Below are 20,836 nucleotides of genomic sequence, written 5' to 3'. Positions count from 1 at the left end.
TCATGTTTATGACAGTGTCATGTCAATCTTATTCACCCCCCTTCAAATAAAGTGTTACCCAATTTTTTAAGTTACAAGAGCAATACAGCAATGTATTATTTTTGTGAAATCCAAATGTTCTGTGAAGGCCTCAGAGATCAGAGATCTGTTCAAAGCATGAACAATCAAACTGTCATAATAAAGTTGTGAGGTTGATAAAACAGGGTAAGGTGGGAGAAATTTCTTTACATGGCAACTCTTAGAGCTGCACATTACATTTCTGTCATTTTTCTGCCACACTACAACACTAAACTGAAAACAACTGTTTAATCAAAAATATAAGGCCTTCATGGCCAATTCCAGGACACAAAATGGTTTTATTTAGATTACTTTGAATTTTAAAGAGATTTTAATGTGATTTTCTTCTGTTTGACTGTAATTTATGCAACAGTAGTTAACATTTGTTGCTGTCTATCTTGGCCAGGTCTCCCTTGAAAAGGAAGTTGTTGATCTGAATGGGATCTGTCTGGTTAAATAAAGGTTAAAATATAAATAAATAAATATTCCCATAAGGGAGCAAGGTGGCGGCAGCATCATACTGTGGAGATGCTTTTTTTTCAGGAGGGATGGAGAAACTGTTCAGAGTTGATGGAACCTACCTCATAAACAGGGCAGAGATTCACCTGTTAGCAAGACATTACAACAGAACACAAATAATGTTTATTGTCCCTCAGTGGGGAAAATCAAGTGTACTGCCAGCAAAGTGAGAAACAGAAGCAGGCAAATTTGCACAATGTAAAATATAGCAATGAAAAATATGAGATAGGAGACAGGTCAAATTTACAGCATAAAAAATGCTGTACATGTCAGGGTCCCGGGTTATTTTGTGTCTGCTTTTGTACCTTATTGTTTATTCATTATCATGAGACTGAAATTTTACTTTCTGAAAAGTAAAGTTTCAGTCTTTCTCTTTTGATCAGTCTTTCCCAGCAGCTCCCCTGCTCCCTCACTCTCTTTGCTTTTCTCACAGCTGCACCTTGTTAGTAATTAGTCCCAGTCCATTGTTCCAGCAATCAACCTCCCAGTGTCTAACAGCCTCTCCTCTTCCTTCACCAGTGCAGGTGATGCAGCCCGTCACCTGCATGTAACACAGTGCCTGTTTTGTTTCCAAGTTCTTACTTTATTATTTTCCATTAAACAACTCATCAACTCGCTGCAGCAGCCTCTTCTGCTTTTGGGTCCGACTTTCACCTACAAACCATGACAGAGCAGTTTTAAAGACAGCATAGTTTTGGTTCAAAGAACTGTGCAGCTGAGTAGGACAACCACCCTGACCACACGGCCACAGCTGCAAAGTTTAGACTAATGCATATTCATATGTTAGAATCACTGAAAAATCAGTCCAAGAGAAGAATCTTTGGCAAAACTTGAAAATTGATGTTTATAGATGCGTTCCAGTCAGTCTTTCTGAGGTGGAGCTTTTAAGAAAAGAATGAGCAACTGTTGTATGTAGAATAATTCTCTATTGAAACAGAATTCAAATGCATACAATTTATTATTTATTACGTTTTGAATGCAGTGCATTATTTTTTTTTTATTATGTGCTACTTTGTGTTCTATCACATTTAAATTAAAAAAAGGAACTGAAGTTGAGGATTTAATGGGACAAAATGTAAAAAAAACAACAACTTCTGTTTGCAAGACACTGCATGTAAGAGTGGTACAGTACCTTTGCCTGACATCATGTCTAGGATGCTGGGTTGTAGAAGGACAGTGTTGCGTTTGGGTGATGACATTGCGATGGACTTGGCAGATTTGAGCAAGTGCAGCATGTTGGCTTGAGGACTGAAGTCCAGCTCAGGCGCCTTCTTCTTCATGTCAATGTGAACGCCGTGGATACAGCTCCATATACCCTGAGATGAGCACAGGACAGGAAATTAAAGAGAAAATGGCAGGTGAGGAAATTAGAGACAGAGCCTGACTGAGATAGAGATAATTGAAAAGTAAAGGTGATTCCTAAATCAGTGACTTTATCCAAAGAAAGTTCAAATAAGCACAGGATTAATTTCCTTGCAAAGACAAGTAATAGAGACCCCTACTTTGTTTTTAAGAGGGTTTACTGGAGACCTTAACCTAATTATATTTTATAGCATGGCAAAGGGAGATAATCACCACATTTTTAGATGAATTACTTTCAGCGGTGCTTGATAACTAAATCTAGGGGATGATGTCACTGGAGGGGGTCTCTGAGTGCAACAAAATGTTCTTCCTACAGTCACTTAACCTCCAGCACCTCTGCTCAAGCAGCATGTGCACGCTGAGACAGACACACACTTGGAGACACATTGAACACGTTTTTTGTAAGACTCTTAATGTGTGAAATGCTGCTCGTCTGGAATAAAAGCCCTGCCTGAGACAGAGGCATCAAATATGAATAATGTAAAAGTGGTCGTTCTTACTGTGCCCATTTGTGTTTTGTGCGTACATTAAGGTTTGTATGCCTGTGCCTCAACCAGTCCATCTGTGGTTTCATCAGCTTATGGGACTTGCATACATTTAACCATTTTCAACTTGGTAGACCTGCTTGTGAATGTGTGTGTGTGTGTGAGAGAGAGAGAGAGAGAGAGAGCGCGAGCGAGAGGATGGAGAAAACAGGCCTTCTGCAAAGTTTCTGCAGCCTGTAAAAGTCTGGAATTTGAGAAAGAAAAGTATTTTTTTCAGGTCAGTAAAAACTATGTAAAAAAATGTAATATGAAAGAAAATAAAAGATAGAAAATAATTTATTTTAGATTTTATTGCTTTCTCCATGGTATAAATGTTCCATTAATTCATCTTTTCCCTTTCTTGTTAAATATAGACTTGCTACTTTTGACTCAAATAGCAATTCATCCAATCACATGGCAGCAACTGAAAGCCTTTATTTAGGCCACCAGTGTCCAAAGTGAGTCCTCAAGGGCCAGGATCCTGCATGTTTGGTTCAACAGACGTGAACTAAATGGTGGCTTGTTAGCAGGCCTCTGCCTATCACAGTCACTATCAGGGTGTTAAACCAGGGAAAAAACTAAAGGCGCTTTTCCATTGGCACGTTGCGCTCTGACCAGTTGGATGTGGTTTGGTCCTACATGGGGTAGTGACTTTTCCATTTACGCTCTATTCCTCACTATTGTGGGGAGAGGGGGGGGCATGAGCAGCAGCAACTGTGGTCAACTCTCCACTGATATTTGCAGAAACATTAATTAATGGAGAACCTTCAGGTTCTGGTTCTGATGGACTAAAATAAACCCAGATATTTAAAAAGTTTTATAGAAATTCTTTGCTGGTCCAAACAAAATGACAAAGACTCAGATCAGCTGGTTATTTCGGCATACATATAAATATAATTACATTCTGGCACTTGTTATTAAATGTGCAACATTTTAGATTTAGATAATGCAGTCAAAAGATGTAAACCAATAGCCATGCATAAACTTTATTATTGTTTTTTATTAACTAAAGTAAAAATAAAATTCACAAGCTAATATTATGTAGTCCCAGTATTTGTCAGCGCAAAACCGCAGCTCCAACAGAAACACAGCACAGCATCATTGTTTCTCTTCAGAGCAACCAGTTGCTAGCAGCACTGCTAAATCACAGCTGTTCTTATTCTGCTGCTAAACTTAATGTGTTCCTGGTGCTGCTCCTGATTATATTCATACTAGCTCCTCCTTCCCAGCAGAAGGCATGTTCACGGTCCACAGCTAAACTATGATGTTTGAAGTTTTCAGTGAAGTAAATCAGGAGTAAATCAGCAAATGCGGCCCGCTGTCAATCAACAATGAAAGACATTTGTGTACTGAGGCACAGTACACAAATGTGTTTGGATGTGTTGAGGCACATCCAAAAAGGGCACAACATATTTGAGGACATGGATGCAAGAATGAGGGTTCAAAAGTTATTTTATTTTAAAACACTTTTGGAATTTTCTTTTGCTTCAGCTGCTGTGATTTTCTGTGAAGAAGAAAAAAGAGAGTTAAATATCCTCAAACCCCGCGTCCCCCCCAAAAAAAACAAAAAACAAAAGTATTAACAGGAAAGATGGACCTGGTGAGCCAATCAAAAAAAACAATCAAAAAAAATACAGGGGCCACAGGTTGGCCCTGTGTGGGCCAACCCCTACACAGGGCCATCGAAGCCCCTACTAGTACCAGACTAAAGCAAAAAAGTATCTATTGCAAAAGAACAAATCAAAAACAGGACAACCGGTCCCACCAGGCCAAAATCACAACAAAAAAGCAAACAAACAAAGGCTAACAGAACTATCGCATGGCAGGCTGGAGACATTAGCTGCAGCCTACAGCCACTGGTTTCATGCGTGCACCTCAACAAGACGCATCCCTGGTGGTTATGGAGTGAGAAGAAGCAAGACAAAGGGGCGGGTTTACACACACACGTGCGTTGAATCCAGCCTATATATAGGCGGACCAACAGCGCTACAACTAAACGTAATTGAATTAATTACAAAAATAAAAAATTATTCAAACTCCTAAATATATCAAAAACCAGGGAAAAAGTCATTTAATTGAAGTCTATAAACAAAACAATCTAGAAAAAAATAGACAAAAACAATCATAATGTGCCCAAAGCACATAACACCCACAATAAAATAGAAAAACACATATTGCACATTCCTACATGCATTCCAGCAAGTAAATGAACCAGCAAATCAGACCAGAGCATCAGAAGCCTGGTCTGTATGTTCCTACTTTATTTAACAATCTGACTGATGTTGGGACAAATTAAGTTTTGAATCTGTTATGTCTACCAGCAGGGATTCAAAGGCGTTTCAGCACCCTCTGTCTGAGGGTGTCTGATTCATTTGATTTATTCAGCCCTTTATATCTTCAATTGAAATCTCAAACGGCTCATTCATACGCTGATGATGGCTGAAGGCTGACAGAAGCAAGGCTGTATATTTTGCACCAACACCAGAAGTGTCTTGCCCAGAGATGCAAACGACGAGGATGCAGACTGAGAATCAAACCAGCAGTAGGCCAAATGCAGGGTAAACTCCTACCGCCGTTGCCACCATTGCCACCGTTGCCTGTTGTGTACCTAATGATATTAATATTATGATTTTAGTAGTTTTGTTTCCCTTCTGTGCAATTCTTTCCATGGAGCAGCAAATTCATTTTGGTCTCAGCTGGACTCTAATCAAATAATTTTCCTCTTTACCACACACACACACACACACGCGCACACACACACACACATACACACACACAGAATTTGGCAAATAAATGGTTTTCACAGCCCCAAATTCAAACAGCAACTGAGGTGGTGAACACCAGTTCACTGCAAATCAAAACAAAATTTGATGCTGTTACATTTGAAGGTAAATTCTGAGGAACCGGCTCCAGCAGTGGGAAAAGTGTTAACTGTGTGTGTTTGATTTCCTCTCACCCTGCTGATAGTGAAGAGCATACCCGGCCTGCCAGAGCAGACACCGGTGAAGCAGTATCTCAGCCTCCAGTAGAAAAGGTGCTCTGAGATGAAGGTGAGGATGGACAGGCCCATGGCTGTAGCCAGCATGTAGAAGACTCCTGCCATGTTGTCCACATCCAGCTGACTGGACATCACCTCATTCTTTTCATTATGGCAGATCCCGGTCAGCCACTGCGCCTCCAGTTCCTCCATCTCACCTGTTGGAAAAGTAGAGAAACAAAGTGTCTTAAAATGGATGAATGGCAAAGATGAAAGATAAAAGATTTTGGGACAAGTAGAAAGAGTAATTCAGGGATGAAGTGGATGCAATATCAAATGAAAGCAAAGAGGATAAAAACAGAAAACACCATGGGAGAAAAAGGGATAAATACCCCAAAATCTTTTAGGATTGTTTTTATATTCATTTTTATATTCAGATTTAGTTATTCTCAGAAAGGTAAGACCTCTTAAACAGCATACTAATTTTTATCATAGCATAGTTTTGATGACAGTCCATCACTAAAATATTTAATATGCCAGTTTAACAGAACATATTTACACAGCATGCTCACTTTAGAAGCTACTCTTGCTGTCGCGATAATAAGACTTTTTGTTCATATTATCAGGATAATGCTATATATGACTTTTAAACTTTTGAAAAAAATCACTTTGTCTCAGGTTCAACTACTGCAGTTTGCCAAAGCCCAGCTTTGTTTTGTCAAGTTTTTATTTCCAAAAACACCATAATATCTAACAGAATGCTTTCTTCATTTTATCATTTTAGAGAAGCACTGTTTTTACTCTGTTTGTTTGCCACCAACTATTCATACACTTTAGTCACCTATAAATGGAGCAAACATCTCATTTCAAGTCTCTTAACAGTCCTAATGTAAAGAAACCAACTTTGCAAGAAAATAAAAAACTTGCATTTTTATTTATAATTAATTTACTAATAATTAATTATTAACTAATCATGCTAAAATCTGCCCTCCAAAAAACAAGCTTCTACATGTACATGTTTGGTGAAATCACATACTGTAAGTTAGTAGGACAGATGATCAGAGCTATTCCAACACTTCTAACTTGCCTATTGTAAAAGTTCAAATACCAAATAAACCTTAATTTGCATTAGCACACATAGTAGAAAATGATTTCTGTTGCTGTTTGAATTTGAAGAAGCTAATATCTCCAGTCTTCTTTATTTCTGCTCTTGGGGATACAGCCAATAAGAGTCAATAAATATAAATGCAGCTTCAGGATTAGCTGCTTTGGAAGCAGGTAGCATTGCAGCATTTTCTTTATCTTAGATATGTCGTATGAAAAAAAGCATATTAGGATATGTGAGCACATGCATGCACATACACATGTACATACACACACCTCTTAGAGTAGTGATGATGAAATGGTGTGTTAAGATGAGACCCTGGTAGCTTTCTTAAAGGGAAAGGAGGAGTACAAGATAGTTTTTTTTGTATAAGGACAAAGACAAAGACTGTTCACTTTAAAGACCGACAGAACCTCAAAAACCTGACTAATACATGACAAAGCATCTTACCGTCTCCTATGATGCTAAGTATAGCCAGATCGACTAAACGTTTCCAATACGATCCCTTCTGAAGTGCGATCCCATAACCTGTGGTGGCAAAGATGTATCCGCTGCCGATGGTGACCAGCTTACAGCCGTCGTCTCTGCCTGCCATGTAGTTCAAGACTGCAGCATCGTAAATGAAGGCGTCCAGCTTTCTGTGACGAAAACCAGTTCAAATTCAGCATGAAATCAAAGGGTGAAAAAAAACACAATAATCATGTATGGAAATAATAAAGAGATAAATATTAGGTAAAACATTACTAATTTTCTAAAAAACTAATCAGGTAAAACAATCTTTTTTTATTTGCTACATATTTTGGATCTACAACTTTTAAAAATCTTACGGTCAAAATAAAAACATATGTATTCAGGCCTTTGATTTAATAGATTGCAGAATCCCATTTTGCTGAAACTGCTGCTAATTTTTTTAAACATGAATATCAGTCTCTTCCCTTCAGTTTTTCATGATTCTTCAATAACAGAAATTTACGCAAAGTCAACAGATCCCTGCAATTTTTGAGCAACTGGAAAGTCAATATTGCAAATTTTCCACAGGATTTGCTCAAAAACACTGAGTTATGTGACTGTTAATTCCCACCTATAGGTCAAAGTATTTCTTACTTCTGCGACTCTATTACTTCCGCTTCACTTGTTTTACTTACAGTTTCAAAATGCCATTTAGTTTTCTTATGCCAACATTGATATAACTGATTATTATAAACTTTTGTGGAAAATACCTGTACTTCTGTAGTTGGTTGTAAAATTGAATAATAAAAGTTTTTCATTGATTAGGTAAAAATCACTCCCTTCAGATCTAACTGTAGCTTGAAAATGGTCTCAGTAAAAAGCGCCAGCCAGATTACTTGGGTGCTTCACATTTATAGTTGTTCTATGGCTTATATTTCTTAGGGAAATAAAATGTAATACAGTACATTAATTTATTAAATTTAGCTTTAAAACAGCGTAGTATATTTTGGGAAGATAGTGCTCTTATGTTTCTTTTGTACCTGAACACAAGTCCCCAGATTGACTTTCATGACAATTTTCACTTCTGACGTTGTTTACATATGACTCAGCTGAAAACCTTCTTTACATAGTTTTGATGTTGTATAACTAAGTTTAATGTGAGATGTTAGAAACAAACATTTTGCATATGCTGTGCTATATCAATATAATTAATACACAATCTAAAAGTAAAATTATGTTTAATACCCTGAAGATCAAAGCCTACACTGTAAACCAGCTCTGCTATTAGTGGGAGCTACAGAGGGAGAATAAAAGGTAGGCAACTCCAGAGCAAATTACAGTTTGTCTCTTTTGGCTGCGTCCCTTTTTTGTACAGCAGCAGGAGTTTATAATGAGCAGTTGGAAACATGTTACTGTCAGTAACAGAAACACAGAGCAAAGCTACCTCTATACTTTGGCACAAGTTAAAGCTGGGCACCAAGGGTTTGGGTTATTCTTAAATACATGTGCTGGTTGAGAATCATACTCTCAGCTGCAGGGCAATGTAATGTGAGAGCAGCTGACTTGATAAATTTACATTACCCTGTCTTGAGGCTGACCAATGCATCCACAACACCAGTCTGGTGGTACTTAGTCATGTACTGGTGCATATCTGGGTAGTTCTTCCGAATGTTGCGCTCAGTGCTTCCGTTGGGAACCGTCCCAAAGCGAAATGGCGGGGAGTAGGAGTGTGGCTTCTGGAACTGAGGGGAGAAGAAGAATGAAAGCAAGAAAAATATGGCATTTGTTAAAAGAGACTTACACCGATGTGTGGGAGGAGCGCAGAGGGGAGAGGCAAAGATAAAAGGCGTGAGTGACATCAGGAAGAGAGAAACGAGAGAAAGGAAAATAAGAAAAGAAAAGTTCAAGTAGTAGTGGGGGCAAACATGAAGAAAAAATAAAGGAGGGAGGACAGAGGAATGGAGGACAGTGGCAAGAAGAGACAGACAAGGAAGGAAAGATAGCAGAGAGGACTCATCAGTCATCATCATTGTGTATCCAGTGTAGTGTAAGACTGGCTGGGGTTCTGCTGACACTGCCAAGCTCTGAAAACTACACACATTCTTGCCTTTGATCTGTGCAGCATGCATGTGTGTGTGTCTGTGACTCTGCTGTGCTGGCAGTGATAGTGAGGTGACAGGGACGGCCAGTGGGTTTGGGCTGTGAAGCCTGAGGGCACTCCCCAGAGAGTCTTGTCTGGCCGCGGGCCTGGCATCCATTACAAGAGCAACCCTGACTGCGAATGTGTTTAGTTTCCTCTATGCATGTGCGTATGTGTGTGTACCTATGTTTGTGTAAACCCACCTTTTTGTCAGACAGTCCAGTGACTTGGTCCACAAATTCTTCCTGGATCATAAAGGCGGCCAGGTTGGCAGTGTACGAGGCCAGGAAGATGACAGCAAAGAAGGCCCACACTGACACAATGAATTTACTGGTGGTGCCTTTGGGGTTCTGCACAGGCACAGAGTTGTTGAAAACCAGACCCCACAGCAGCCATATGGCCTTTCCAATGGTGAATGATGGACCATGTGGGTCTGAGAGATCAGCCGGAGCAATACAAAAAAAAATGGAAAAGGATTGCATGATGAGTCAAAGATAAAGCATAGTGAAACACTGAACTCACATTTTTATCTGATGGTGTCAAAATACCATCAGATTCGTCTTGTGTTCTAGAGGCATGGACCAATTATTAGTATGAAGGTACATAAGAGGCTATAAATTGTTACAGTTATACTAAAAGTTTCCATCTCACTGTTCCTATGATTCAAAGTTTTTTAATCAGATGTAACTGAAGCAAGCTGGAGTGACCAGAATTATCTCCATTACCTCCACCTGTTGATATGCACTGCCTGCTAGTGGCTGAAAGAAACCAAACCTTTGTTGCACAGCAATGCACATAGTGTATNAAACATGTTACTGTCAGTAACAGAAACACAGAGCAAAGCTACCTCTGTACTTTGGCACAAGTTAAAGCTGGGCACCAAGGGTTTGGGTTATTCTTAAATACATGTGCTGGTTGAGAATCATACTCTCAGCTGCAGGGCAATGTAATGTGAGAGCAGCTGACTTGATAAATTTACATTACCCAGTCTTGAGGCTGACCAATGCATCCACAACACCAGTCTGGTGGTACTTAGTCATGTACTGGTGCATATCTGGGTAGTTCTTCCGAATGTTGCGCTCAGTGCTTCCGTTGGGAACCGTCCCAAAGCGAAATGGCGGGGAGTAGGAGTGTGGCTTCTGGAACTGAGGGGAGAAGAAGAATGAAAGCAAGAAAAATATGGCATTTGTTAAAAGAGACTTACACCGATGTGTGGGAGGAGCGCAGAGGGGAGAGGCAAAGATAAAAGGCGTGAGTGACATCAGGAAGAGAGAAACGAAAGAAAGGAAAAGAAGAAAAGAAAAGTTCAAGTAGTAGTGGGGGCAAACATGAAGAAAAAGTAAAGGTGGGAGGACAGAGGAATGGAGGACAGTGGCAAGAAGAGACAGACAAGGAAGGAAAGATAGCAGAGAGGACTCATCAGTCATCATCATTGTGTATCCAGTGTAGTGTAAGACTGGCTGGGGTTCTGCTGACACTGCCAAGCTCTGAAAACTACACACATTCTTGCCTTTGATCTGTGCAGCATGCATGTGTGTGTGTCTGTGACTCTGCTGTGCTGGCAGTGATAGTGAGGTGACAGGGACGGCCAGTGGGTTTGGGCTGTGAAGCCTGAGGGCACTCCCCAGAGAGTCTTGTCTGGCCGCGGGCCTGGCATCCATTACAAGAGCAACCCTGACTGCGAATGTGTTTAGTTTCCTCTATGCATGTGCGTATGTGTGTGTACCTATGTTTGTGTAAACCCACCTTTTTGTCAGACAGTCCAGTGACTTGGTCCACAAATTCTTCCTGGATCATAAAGGCGGCCAGGTTGGCAGTGTACGAGGCCAGGAAGATGACAGCAAAGAAGGCCCACACTGACACAATGAATTTACTGGTGGTGCCTTTGGGGTTCTGCACAGGCACAGAGTTGTTGAAAACCAGACCCCACAGCAGCCATATGGCCTTTCCAATGGTGAATGATGGACCATGTGGGTCTGAGAGATCAGCCGGAGCAATACAAAAAAAAATGGAAAAGGATTGCATGATGAGTCAAAGATAAAGCATAGTGAAACACTGAACTCACATTTTTATCTGATGGTGTCAAAATACCATCAGATTCGTCTTGTGTTCTAGAGGCATGGACCAATTATTAGTATCAAGGTACATAAGAGGTTATAAATTGTTACAGTTATACTAAAAGTTTCAATCTCACTGTTCCTATGATTCAAAGTTTTTTAATCAGATGTAACTGAAGCAAGCTGGAGTGACCAGAATTATCTCCATTACCTCCACCTGTTGATATGCACTGCCTGCTAGTGGCTGAAAGAAACCAAACCTTTGTTGCACAGCAATGCACATAGTGTATAAGAACACTGTCCACTTCAGCTGTTCATTCATACACTTAACATTTTTCTGATGATTTTTTTTATTACTTAAATCTGTTCTAAACCACCCCATAATTGTATCTTTGACCTTGTTGTGTTCCTTTTTCTTTATGATGCTGGTAGCTGACTTATAATCTTTATGAAACCTCTGAAGTACTGTGGCCGACAGGTGCAAACGAGTAGCAAACAGCTTAACAAGCAGCAAACAGGTGCAAACACAAAGCACATAGCAAAAAAAAAAAGCTGCCAACAAATGTATAAAATAAAAAAAAAACAATTGCAACAGAAAAGCGATGCAAACAGAAAAAAAAAAATGCGGCAACAGAAAACAGAAGCTAAAACCTTCAATCAACAAAACGCATGCAAAAAAAAAAAAAAATGCTGCAAACACAGAACCGCTAATGTGAGAGGAATAGTCATGCTTTTATTTTGAAATTTTCAGTAAGCTTTATTTTAAAGGGCTATACTAATCCTATGAGTAACAGTGGTTGGATTAAACCTGTTATATAATGCTCAAAACATTCCGCCATGTCTTTAGTTGTAACATTCTGCTCAGCCTTCTTAAGTTAGAGTTCCACTGTCATTGTAGTTCTTAACTGCCAGCTCAGCCCTCCTCTGTAGTAACTGAGAGTTCTGCCATCACTGTAGTTCTAAGCAGGGCCTGGGTTTCAGATGACGTCATCCAATGCAGATGGAAGGCCGGAAGTAAATGCAGCCCATTTATTTCTGTTGATCCAGCATTAAAATGCCTAAAGTCTATGTTCTGTACGGTTGTTCCAGCCATTCTAATAGAGAGAAAGATAAACCTTATTTTCGTGTTTCAAAGGTAGTTGGTCATAAGGGAGTTAATTTTAAAAACTTACTGAAAAAGAGGAGAAAAGTGGATCAATACAGCTAAAAACAGGAGATGCGGAAACTAACAACACCACAGTTTGCAGCGCCCACTTTCTAACAGTTAATGACCACATTGTTTAAATTGTATTTTCAGATGTTTTATTGGACAGTTACGTAGACAGACAAGTATTCATATGTAAGGTAAAATATATTATTTTTATGGCCTAGCTTGGTTGTCCTCAGAGTGCAAATGTTGTTAGCAGCTAATTCAGTGCTGGACAGAATATAATGTCCGAGTCCCATTGAATATAATGTTTAGTCAGTTGGACTTTCATGCTAAAAAAAAGAGCTAAATAAATATAACCTACCCAGCCATACAGTCACAGTGAGCTGTGACTTTTCCCCCACATGCTTTGTGTCTGGTCACGAAGTATATTCGTGGCCAGACATGAACATGGGGTTTCTGTAGATCGGAGCGAATCATGGACCTACACTGGACCTGAATCCAGCGTCCTACAACGACTCAACATTAACATACAACTCCAGCATGAATTTTGGTTTACAGAAGCTAAATAAATTATTTACCAGGAGATCCAAGCACATAGATCTCCTGGTAAATTTATGTGTTAGTGGTAGCAACACATAGATTGGCAATGTTGTTAACGGTAGCATCATTGTCATAGACTAATTACTTAAAATAGCACAATTCACTACTCAAGTCGACAACCATCTAATGCTTCTTTTGATCCTAAATGCTTGACCCAACTTGAAACTAATAACTGTATTCTCCAGGCTTTTGAAAACTTTCTTCTGGCTCGCTGTACAATATTGAACTAAACAAGTGTAAAAGTGGGTTGGCTCTCACATTGTTGTCAGTGAGGCAGTATTTTTTTCTGTAAGATTGACCAGCAGCCTGAACGACGTTTGCCCCCCAAATCCAACCAAGTGCTAAAAAGAGAAGCTATGTCAGTTTGAAATGTAGTTGATGGGATGACAACCAGGGGGCCGTTGCTCAGGAGCTCTCGGAAATTGGTTTTACATTTTGTGCAAGAGTTTGCAATGTATAGTTCCCGATCTGTGTTACCACCAAGGGAATCCACCCAAATCAACACAGAGTCCAGTAAACATGTCATGTCAAAGTCTTTTCCCAAATTTGGTGTCAGTTTGCTCCCCCTCAGCTCCATCAGAACTGGGGAGATCTCCTTTTGGGAAAAGCATTTGCCTGGCTGTAGGACAGTTGAGTGGATGAGACTCGCACAGCAGGGAATGGATGAAGTCTCTAGAAATACCTTCTCCTTAGCAAGAAGCCTCCTGGTGACCCTCAGTTGCAGGACACTTTGAAGAGTGGCATTCAACCAACTGTTTTAGAGTTCGTTGGAGAACTTACAGAAGTTCTTCTCGATGTCTCCTTGTGGTGCAGCTGCCATTCTCTCCTCATCTGGGATGTCAGAGCCAACTCTCTGTCCTGGATTGTTAACGTACCCATCCGGGGAACAGTTAACCTCAAAGACAACAGTTACTCTACCATTCAGAAATGGTCTTTTTGACAAATCAGTGGCTGTGACATCTCTGTCGACTCCCTTTCGTTCTGGTAATTGAAAGACACCCGTAAATGTGTCTTTCAGAGAACTCTTCTCTGGCAATGCCAGAGATGAAATTGATGGAGCCAAAACTTTCGCTGTCAGTTCAGCAAAAGCTTTGGCAGAGAGGTCATCCACAGATAAATATTCCCCAGCTGGGTTAGATTTTAATTTGGGAATGATTGGAAAACCGTTCCCTGCGGCTGAACTCTCACACTATAGATCATCTTGTACCATCTGACTTGCAGAACAAACCTCTCCGACCGGGTTGGTTTGGTCAAAGACAGTTTGATCGTCCTTAGTACTGTCTTGTGAGGTCTGAGGTTACACAGACATCAGTCGCGTGTTCAGAACAAACCTCCCCGACCGGGTCGGTTTCTTCTTTGGGATTGGATGAACATACAGTCCAAAATAAATCGCTCTCATCCTGAGAGAGACTTTCATGCAAATCCTTCCCTGGAAAGTAATAGTGAAATATTTTCTTCAAACCTGTGGTGATGGTGTATCCAAGCCCGAAACTGAGCGGGAGAAAGAAAGGGACTAGTGCCTTCGTAATACTAAACTTCCTGATACGCAAAATTGAACCTCCTAGAACCGTTCGGATCCTAACCGATGTATTGAGACACAAGCATTCAAGCATCAGAACTTCTTTGATCTATTGTGATGTACATGATGTCATCTATGACCTCATCGGTGAGCTCATTGTAGTTCTGGGGCAGTCTTGCTTCTGATCGTTGCTATGAAAATGATGCATGAGTCAAACTGAAATAATGGCTAAATATTTTAATAATATTTATTATTATTTAAGAGATTAACAATAGATTTGTATATGATTGAATTTTTACATTTGTGGTTTTCCATACTTGCTGCAGTATCCATTATTATTTTTTTATTCCAAAACAAACAAACAAACAAAAAAAAAAAAAAGAAAAAAAAAGGCTCTATTTGAAAGTAGTTTGACAGGAAACAGGGTAATGGGAAGACATGCAGCAAATGTCGCCAGGTCGGGAATAGAACCTGCGACTAACGCCACGAGGACTAAGGCCTCAATACGTGGGTCATTCTTTGCCCCTGCGCCATCACAGCAACCATCCATTATTATTTTTAAACACAATCCTAACTGTAGCGCCGTGCTTCGAGCTCACGTCACAGCAAATAAACGATTGCTTACATGCAGTAACTCGTGGACCGCTAAGAGGCATCTGCGGACCACCAGTGGTCCAGGGACCACAGTTTGAGAAAGACTGGTCTAAAGCAAGTACTGGTCAACCTCACACTGTTGCTAACTGGACCTGTTCTAGTTATTACTTCCAGTTGAGGCTGAATATTTTGAACTGTACTATTTTAATCTCTAGTAGAGCCTTTGCTTTAAATAATTATATATATTTTCACATATGTATTATATTACAATATTTTATAGTTCTTAACTGCCGAATCAGCCCTCCTTTGTAGTACCTGAGTGTTCCACCAGTAATGTAGTTGTAACATTCTGCTCAGCCTTCTTCTGTAGTAACTCAGAGTTCCACCATCATTGTCATTGTCATTGTCCATCATCATCACTGCCAACTCAGCCCTCGCAAGTCAGTCACTGCCCTCCCTATGCATTGCTATGGCAGGTCCCAATTATCAGAATAAATCAGAATAAATATTATCAAAATAATTGTACGCTGCTTGGAAGGGTACACTCTTTGGAAGAGTGTACTTCATATCACAGTATGATGTGGTTTATTTTTTGTTTGACTCCCCCTAGTGGTCTGGAGTACTTCTGTTTTGTGGAGTGAATTTGCTGTTTTTGCTATTTGCAGCGTTTCTCCCACTTGCAGCTTGTTCTTGTGACTGCAGGGTTTATTTGTCATTGCAGAATTTCTTGTGATTGCAACCTTTTATTTTGTTGATGGAAGATTTTTGCTTCTATTTTCTGTCACTGAAGCATTTTTGTTTGCAGCATTTTTCTGTTTCATTTGTTTTTTCGATTTTTGCACCTGTTGGCAGCTCATTTCGCAATTTGCACGTCGGCCACAGTACAGAGGGTCTCGAAGAACAGCTGAATTTAAACTGGAATTAAAGTTCACTTCATATATAAGTAGCTTCCACTGCTTGTTCTGCATTTTCTTTAGAGATGATGTGGCTGTGTATAAATGCACACCAGACTTTTCTTAAAGCAAAGCACCACTTTGTCTTTTAATATTACAAATAATCCCAACAAATACACTGAAGTTGGTGTTTTTTTTATATGACAACTGGGATGAAGACTTTCCAATAACTGCATGTTTGCTTTTATCATTTTAAAGGAAAATAAGTAGTATAGAATCATCATACTGAAAATTCATGCTACAGTGTTAATAATATAATCTTTTTAGCTGTGGAGATGCTTTATCAGTCTATATAACATTAACATTAAGCCAAACACAGAGGTGCCACATAGTGTTTCAGTAAATAAAGTAAATATTCATGACTGACCTAGTAGTAGATAAACATGTTGCCTCTGAGTTCAGAGGCAACATGTTAGCTTCAGGTTCTATGTTTTGATGTTGCATTCAAACAAAAGTTCCTGAGAGCAGCTTCAGGAAAAAAATGGGAAAGTCATCCTGCTTTTGCATGAATTGATTCAAGTCACAGCAGTAATAGGTCACTTTTTTCTTGCTTAGGGGAAAACGTTGAATTACCACTTCCTGCTGCTGGTAAAAGTATTGGTGTAATATTCCATATAACATGTGTGTGTGCAGGTCTACCTTTGCCTTGGGCCAGGTTGCGGTTGAAGCCCAGTGGACTGACAAATTCAAAGAGGAAGACGGCAATGGCTGTAACAATCAGCAGCATCACAAACATCATCACCCAAACTGATGCACTGAAGGGCTCTGGGGAGAGAAAGAGACACTCAGTGTTTGTGAAACTGAGTCCATGAGCTGAAGAGATGTCAAAGAGGAGAAGGAAATGCACAAGAAAAGCAACACGGTTGAGGGGGAGGGAGATACAAAAAGATGACGGAGGAGACACCAGTGAGAGGCTAGGGAAGGAAGGAGAGGGAGAGAGTTAGTCACAGAGAGTTTGAAGGAACACATTTCCATATTTTTCATTATTCCCTCGGATCAGAGCTGAGAAACGGAGAGGCTCAGGGCAGAGGGGGACGGAGGAAAAGAAGGAGGAGAGACAGAGGAAGGTGGAAGAGATGAGATTCAAACTAAGTGATCTGATGTGCCGCCACTATCAACATGAATGTGTGATTTATTTGTGTGCGTATGAGTCTGTGCTTGGTGTGCAGCAGGCCAGGAGTTCAGACAGCGGGATGAGTGCCAGAGCTGCTGAACCCACACAATGTGTGTGTGCCTCTGTGTGTGTGTGTGTGTGTGTGTTTGCGTCACTGCATGTGTAAGTATGTAACTGCCAGGGTTAGCCAACCCTGAGAGATTGTGTGCTGAGGTGCCCCTAATATGAGTGCGAGAGATACTGAACCGTCACTGATACCCTGAGCCCGACTCCACATACACACACACCCACACACACGCATCCACGCACAAACACACGCCCGCACACAAAGCATTCAGCTCTTATCATCAACCATAAACAGCCACAGCACATTCATTTTCTACACGTCCTTTACTTTATACAAAAACATCCCAATATATTAGTGCAACATCAGAAACACATTTTTATATGTAATTCTGACACATGGCTTGATACACAGGGGGCAACACATGCACGGTCCAATACACCCCACCACAGCCCCCTCACTCTCTGTCTCGCTCCAATGACAACACAAGACATTAGGCAAGCAGAACGCTTTTGGTTTCTCGTCATCTCAACAACTGGAGAAAGGGAAGAAGAGGAGGAAGACGAAGCAAACATCAAAACTGTTTTGTCTAAGCTGACTTTTCAAAAAAGGAAAAAAAAAAAAATAGAAACAGCTGGCATGCTCCACTTGCTCTGCTCTGGTAGAAATATTAATGTGCTTAGGGTTTTGAGGCCCCGATGAAGTCAGAGTACAAGTGGAGTTTGGCCAGTATATAGCGAGTGAATAAAATATTCCATTTCATGTTGAGGATTTTGCCACCATGTAAGCACCGCCCCATTATTGAGGCCCCAGGAGTCCTCTCAGCAGGATGTTAGACAGAAAAAAATGCACAAGTAGGAAAACATTTTTTATTAGAGAAAGTCAAAAAGATACCAAGAAAGGCAGAGGGTGAGACGGTCCCATTGCTGCGTGACACCATGACGCTGATGCCAGTCTCTACGAAGGGCACGGAGAAGTCGATGACCTCTGACCTTTCCTCGTTGATGGTCAGTGATCCCACAGCCATGATGGCCTTCTTATACACCACCTGAAGTGTAGAAAAGTATAGATAAAATGGAAAATAAATGAACCTGTTTATTTTTATTTTTGATTTGATTTATCAAATCAAAGGGCTCATTTGAAAATATAGAATGAGTTTATGGGGTAGGAGTTCATAAGTTTCTTACTTTTCTAGCATGTTAAGATTACTGTGGTACAAAAATATGTGTCTTTTGCACTTCTTGTTCATGATTTTATACTACTATTATGTAGTATAAAATGTATTTATTCGAAATAAATAAAGAAAATAACCCATGATAACACCTGGAACTAGACTGTCTTTAACTTAATGAAAGGGACTGAATAAAGGCATGAGATAGTAGTGATCATTAGACTAGGATGACATTTGAATGGAATATTCAGTATATGCATTCTGTAAACTTATGTCAAAATATGTTCACTTTATAATATACGGCATTTCATTAGTAATTTGGACAAATCCTAGAAAAAAGTTACAATTCTTTCCCCCCACCTTTTTATATATAGCATAGGAAAATCAAAAACACTTTGGAAAAAATTTCTGACTTATAGGATCATAATTCATGCATGAAAGGGAATTATTTTTATTTAACTAGTAAAATCAAGATGTCAGGGTGTGCACCTCCTCTCACCCAATGAGAGCTAGAGATGGGTGCCAGCCCCCCCAAACCCTTTAAGGATACACACACTAGTCATTTCTAATCTTTTAAAAAAAACTTTAATCTTTAATATACTATACAATTCTTTGCATGGGAGCAATATATATTTTTAATAAATATTTTTAAAAAATAAATGAAGGACTTCTGGTTTACCATGCGAAAACAGACATAGCAACAAAGTGCTCCAAAGAAGTTCAACTTCTTAACTCATTTCACTCAACAGATGGCTACTTTTGATCCGCCGCTGGTACAATAACATCTTTGTTAATTTTTTTTTTTACATTTTTTACCCACTAGTTACAGTTTCTAAGAGCGCAAAAAGAAGTAAAAAGGAGGATGTTAGCTTAATGCTAGATGCTATCACTGCATTGCTTCAGCAGCAGGATCTGACATCTGAGTTTAAATCTTCAGCTAACATACTTAGCTCCAAGCTAGAGCAGGTACAGAAACAGGCAGACACAGCTTCCTCTTTAGAGAAGGCAACAGACGATCTGAGGCAGCTAGCTTCAAAGACTGTGCCGCTCTCCGTAAAGACAACGTCAAGCTAAAGGACAACTCTACCAAGCTGTAGCAGGTAACAGAACATCTACAGCCTCTGTCTGCCTGAAGACACTGAAAGTAGGCTCCCCACTCATTTTTTCTCCAACCTCCTCTGCAAGCTGTTTATGAAATAAGTGCTCCAGAACCCACCACAGCTTGATAGAGTGCACCGCTCCCTCACAGCTAAAAGTCTCGCAAGGCGTCCACCTCGCCTGGTTCACCTGCATCGGTACCTGACCAAAGGCCTCATCATTCGGGAAACTAAGAGGAGAGGGAAGCTTGAGTACTGATGTGTAAAGGGCTAATTTTGTGGCTTTACAAAATGTTAAAATGTCAAACAGAAAACCTTCTCACCCAAACTTAAAATTTCGGTAACATTTATTTGAATGGGGGTGAATAAGACTGTCATGACACTGTCATAAACATGACATAACACCTGTCATAAACATCAATAAGTCTTCATGAATATTTATGACTGTTGTCATAAAGTGTCATTTGGTAAATCATGACACTTTTAATACAAAGTTGACATTATTGAAAATGTCTTTGTTATAACAACTTGACATTAATCTAGACAAAATGTCTTTGTTATGACAACTTGTCATTAATCATGATCTGACATAAATTTGTCATAATACTAGTCATAATGATTTAATTATTACACAAGCAAAATATTTAACAAAACTATAATTAATATTTCCACTCCCTGAAATAAAACAAAACAAGTCGGACAAGCAATAGATTTCATTAAGCTTTATTACACTGTCAAATGATTTAATAACACTCATTAACATTTTTTTACATCAACTAAAGTGGAACAAATAGCACCAGTTATGAATATGTCATTAAGTGTTATTACAGTGTCATTAAGTAAAGTGAAACAAGTAGCAACAGTTATGAAGATGTCATTAAGTATCATTAATATTAACTCTTACCTCAAGTAAAGTTTAACTAGAAGCAACAATTATAAAGATGTCAATTAGTGCTTTTGCAGTGTCAAATACTATGCTAACAGAGTCATTGATATTAAGTCTTACCTCAAGTGAAGTGAAACACACTGGAGAACAAACCCTTTGTACATTGGAATAAAACAAAAGTTATTTTATTATTAAAAGTTATTTTAGTTAATGTTATTTTATCAAAGAAAATGTAAAGTTAATAAGACACATACCTCATATGTATTAGGTGTCAAACTTTGGCTTCTTTTTAAACAGGAGGTCTGGCCATTATAACTTGTGTTAGGTTGGCCCCACCATAGACATAATATAAGAGTAGACCCCGCATTGGCCTCTCCGGCGCAGGAAATACAGCAGCTATCTTGGAGCGGTATATCCTCCTACTTTGCTCAATCAAAACAGCAGAAGATGCCTCAGCACTGACGGATATTGTTGTTCGGATCGATGGATTATTGATG

General features: G+C 39.6%; 1 protein-coding gene across 1 annotated transcript in view; it reads right to left on the bottom strand.

The window, feature by feature from the left end:
- Positions 1 to 20,836, bottom strand: part of LOC103154809 (glutamate receptor ionotropic, NMDA 2A-like) — a 108,386-nt gene that overhangs the window by 6,250 nt on the left and 81,300 nt on the right. The window contains exons 10-16 of the mRNA XM_007576226.2: positions 18,080 to 18,233; positions 16,647 to 16,772; positions 10,881 to 11,110; positions 10,119 to 10,279; positions 6,995 to 7,182; positions 5,419 to 5,657; positions 1,709 to 1,892 (exon numbers count right to left, since the gene is read on the bottom strand). Of these exons, the coding sequence (XP_007576288.2) occupies positions 1,709 to 1,892; positions 5,419 to 5,657; positions 6,995 to 7,182; positions 10,119 to 10,279; positions 10,881 to 11,110; positions 16,647 to 16,772; positions 18,080 to 18,233 (1,282 nt within the window). The remainder of the gene's footprint in view (positions 1 to 1,708; positions 1,893 to 5,418; positions 5,658 to 6,994; positions 7,183 to 10,118; positions 10,280 to 10,880; positions 11,111 to 16,646; positions 16,773 to 18,079; positions 18,234 to 20,836) is intronic.

The sequence above is a fragment of the Poecilia formosa genome, unplaced genomic scaffold (assembly GCF_000485575.1).
Source record: "Poecilia formosa unplaced genomic scaffold, Poecilia_formosa-5.1.2 Scaffold402, whole genome shotgun sequence".
Lineage (NCBI taxonomy): Eukaryota > Metazoa > Chordata > Actinopteri > Cyprinodontiformes > Poeciliidae > Poecilia > Poecilia formosa.
Note: the sequence above shows the minus strand (reverse complement) of the source record. Positions and strands in the feature narration are given on the sequence as shown.